Source organism: Solanum tuberosum, unplaced genomic scaffold (genome assembly GCF_000226075.1).
Source record: "Solanum tuberosum cultivar DM 1-3 516 R44 unplaced genomic scaffold, SolTub_3.0 scf00062, whole genome shotgun sequence".
NCBI lineage: Eukaryota > Viridiplantae > Streptophyta > Magnoliopsida > Solanales > Solanaceae > Solanum > Solanum tuberosum.
Window position 1 is genome coordinate 1,935,540 of NW_006238987.1, and position 4,324 is coordinate 1,939,863.

Below are 4,324 nucleotides of genomic sequence, written 5' to 3' on the forward strand. Positions count from 1 at the left end.
GTTTTTTGTGAGGTGTTAGTGAACTTGCACTCTCATGTACTAAATTTTAGTCCTACTCATTTAGGGTTGGGACTCATAGACCTTCAAAACTATTATTAACTCCACTATATGTATCGTCGACTTTTAATTCCACGTAAACTATTATTTAAAGAGTTAACAATACCAATTATATATAATTATCATCAAATTAGAATTCAAAATTTGAAGTTTATAAGTTTTTATAATGACCCGATCAAGTTTATATATAATAATAACTTGATTTACAGTATCTCAATATGCAGGATCTAGACATAAGGTATTAAATCTCCCTCAAATTCATAGATTGTTCTCTAGATCTACCACTGATTATCATCTAGGTGACTCGATAACACAAAACCTTTAATTTTAAACTCACACTGTCCAAATTCATATGACATTCTTTATTATTATTTTTGTACGTTTTAAAGAAGAATGTCACATTTTCATAATTGAAAATAATTTACTTTATAATTTATTCTTAATAAAGTAATTTATAGTCACACAAATGATTAAGAAGTATTTCAGATCATAAATTCTTTTAAAATTTTAAATTTTGTGTCAAGTTAAACTCGATTGAATAAATTGGGAAGGTGGAGGTGGAAAACAAAAGAAGTAATAGTACATAGTACAAGAATAACAGCCAAAGAGTGGAAGCTTCAGCTTAAAATTTACTACAATATTTTAGTGTTGTGAGCTTCTTTAATAGCAAGACAAAGGAAAGAATAGTTATTGAGAGCAGTTGTAATATAATTATTTTATTTTTCTAGCTAAGCTAAGGTCAGCTCATCACAATTTCACAACAAATAAATCTCAACCGTTGGATTTGAGTTGGCGTAGAATTGTCAGTTGAGTACACGTGCTACTACTACTACTAGTACTATCTTTTCCTCTTTACCACTTCTTTTTATCTTTGCTTCCATGCATGGATTTCTCCTCCCATTTGCCAAACAATACTCTTTCTTTAATTTCTTCTTGAGAGAAAAAAATAATAATTTTGATTTTGATATTTTCTTCATATTAGTAACAATTTGAGTAATTGGAATTAGGTAAAAGTTGGACTTTTTCTTTTTCATTGTTTTTCTTGATTATCATCATCTGATCTGATATTGTTGATTATTGAATTTCGATTTAATTCAATGGGGTATGAAGATCATGAAGTATTATTGAAGCATGTTTGCAAATTTTGCAATAAGAGTTTTCATTGTGGTAGATCGTTAGGAGGTCATATGAGGTCTCATATGGTTAATACGACTGATGGTGAGACATCAAGAAAGAAGCTTCCAGCTTTGATCGTTAGCAATTCCACCACCAATAATAACAACAACAATGTTAATTTGGATATTGGAACTCAAAATGTTAATTATGTGCTTAGAAACAATCCGAAGAAGACTTCAAAATTTTCTGAAGATTTGGTGGATACTTTGCTTCCAAAAGTTTGCAAGGAATGTGGCAAAAGCTTTCAATCTTGGAAAGCTTTATTTGGGCATATGAAGTGTCACTCATCATCATCGTCACAAGAAGAAGATTCTTGGAACAGTGTTAGTGAATCTGATACCGAAGCAACAGCAGCAGCAGCAGCAACAGCAACATCAAACAAAAAGAAGAGATCATCAAGAAAAAGGTATAATATGGCCCCTGCTGCAACTTCCTCTTCTTTAACTGTTGCTGCTAATGCTTCTTCTCCTTGTGTATCTGAAATTGAGCATGAACAAGAAGAGATTGCTATGAGTTTGATTATGCTTTCAAGAGATGTAAGCAATTGGGTTGGTCACAATAATGTCACTGATCAATGTTCTGATAACAATTCTCAGTTTTTGACCAAATCAGAGCTGATCAAGAAAGTCAAAAATGGGAAAACAGAACAAGGTGAGAGTTCTAAGTCTCTAATAAATGGTAAAAAAAGGAACAAATCAGAGCCTCTAATTCATGGAGATGATGAGAAAAAGAAGAAGATTAAAGTGGAGAATGAAAACAGAGTTATCTCTGATCCAAAAATAAAATTTGAGTGTACTACTTGTAACAAGAGCTTCCACTCTTATCAAGCACTTGGTGGTCACAGAGCAAGCCACAAAAATTCTAAAGGTGAAACTTGTACTGGCACTGATATCGATCATGTTAAGCAAATCAAGAACGGCAACAATAATGAGAGTGAATTTGGGCAAAATTGTGGATCCAAGAAGCAACTAAAGATGCATGAGTGTCCAATTTGTTACAAGATTTTCCCATCAGGACAAGCATTAGGTGGTCATAAGAGATCCCATTTGATTGCTGAGGCCAAAAAAAACATCAACAACAATAATAACCACAATCAAACTGTTGAAGTACAGAAACCAATACCAGAAATCAGAAACTTTTTGGATCTAAATTTGCCTGCTCCTGTTGAAGAAGAAGATAACATATTGGATTCTAGCACTACTGAACAGCATATTGAATTTCAGCAATGGTGGATTGACAGCAGACACAAACATGAGCAACTATTGGGCCTTCTTTCTAACTAATCATTGGGGAATTTCATCAAAGTGTACAGATTCATTGATTCTTTACATGATTGAAGTGTTTGAATTTCACAACAACAATAACTATGTCTCAGTCCCTAACAAGTTGAGGTCGGCTATATGAATCTTCGTTGTTTCATTAAAGCTCAACTCAAAGTTAGTAAGTTTTACGCCAGCTATCAGCCTACTACAACTCTCCTCCTTTATCTGAACTTCAGACCGGCAATGTGAGTTTGCTCATTGAACCACATATTAAGTACCTCTTATTTTTTTTAGTTGAATTTCTTTTACAAATTTTAGTTAGGGAATGATAATTCAATGTGTACAAGAGTGTACAAGATGTGACTTTTTTTTTTTTTTTTCCTATTTTGGATTCATTTGTTGAATACATTTTAGCTTCATCTTGAGCTAAACATGAAGAGTGAATTTTGTTCTAGTGTAATAATTTTATCTTGGGATTGAAGGAAAAATGAGTGAATATGGGACTATATACTATGAAAAAAATAAAAAGATATAGTCATTATAAGTGAGCTTAAATTAAAGTTGGTTGTTTAATTTAGTGACCTACCAAATAAGATGACAAGTTGACAACTCATAGTCTCATCTCATTAGTTTCACAATATGCTAGTGCTTTTCAATAATCTTTAATGCTATACACAAACAGTTATCACGCAACTGAAAAAGGAAGACTTGAGTAGATTGGACCACCTCTATAATTCAAAAAGAATATTTTTAAAAATTATATATATTTATCTTTACAGTTCTTACACTCCACAATATTATTCTATATTGTTTATTTACCTAGTCCACTTTAATTAGAACACCTAATTAGACGTGCAGTTTGTTCAAACATTCCTAAGTTGACAAGGTTTACATGTTTGGAGACGTATGATCGAACTGTTGAAGACATAATTAAGTAATTTAAATGTAATTTTTTTTTAATTTTATAATTATGGATAAGATTTTCACTCACTTCAACCTTCGTGAATCTAGATAAAGTCATATTGTGTGAAAACATTCAGTGGTGGCTAACAGCGCATGACAAAAAATTAATGTTCGAAAAAGTCGTAATTGAAGTAACTAATTATTCATAGGCGGACTTAATCAAAGATAGAACATGCAAATATATACTCGCTCCATTATCTGTTTGGCTGTTGTTTGAATTGATTTTCCTATTCTTGGGAATTAGCACTTGGCACTTTAATATAGAACTTTATATGAAAATAAAAAAAATTTATCCACACAAGTGGATTCATAATTTTTACTAGGAGGGTTGAAAAATAAAATAATAGTGTCTAGAATTTGAAACTAAGACTTCAAAATAAATTTTGAATCACTACTGAAAATAAAAAAAGAAATACTTTATATATAGATTATATAGTATAATATTTTATCGAAGGGGTTCAGACAGTGACGGAGTCACATATACTTGACGGGTGTCGACCGACATCCCTTCATCAAAAAATTACACAGTATAATTAGGGGACAAGGGTCTGAAAAATACCTCAACTTTGGTCGGATTTGCTGTTGCGATACTAAACTTTCATAAGGACCTATTACCTCTCTAGACTATTTAATACCGTATTTTTTACCCCCTGAACTATTTAATAGTATATTTTAAAGGTATATATGTGTCCACGTGGACACATTACTATTTATAATTTTGCATTATTTTTTATGTCCACGTGGGCAAATATATATGTTTAAAATACGGTATTAAATAGTCTAGGGAGGTAATAGGTCCTCATGCAAGTTTAGTATCGCAACAACAAATTCAACCAAAGTTGGGGTATTTTTCAGACCCTTATCCC

The 4,324-nt window shown here is 31.8% G+C and overlaps 1 protein-coding gene across 1 annotated transcript; it reads left to right on the forward strand.

Annotated features, from left to right (window-relative positions):
* The first annotated feature begins 1,010 nt into the window (after positions 1 to 1,010).
* LOC102601011 (zinc finger protein ZAT1-like) lies at positions 1,011 to 2,926 on the forward strand. The gene has a single exon (XM_006345096.2). The coding sequence runs from the start codon at positions 1,155 to 1,157 to the stop codon at positions 2,514 to 2,516; it is 1,362 nt and encodes a 453-aa protein (XP_006345158.1). The 5' UTR covers positions 1,011 to 1,154; the 3' UTR covers positions 2,517 to 2,926.
* Positions 2,927 to 4,324: the final 1,398 nt, after the last annotated feature.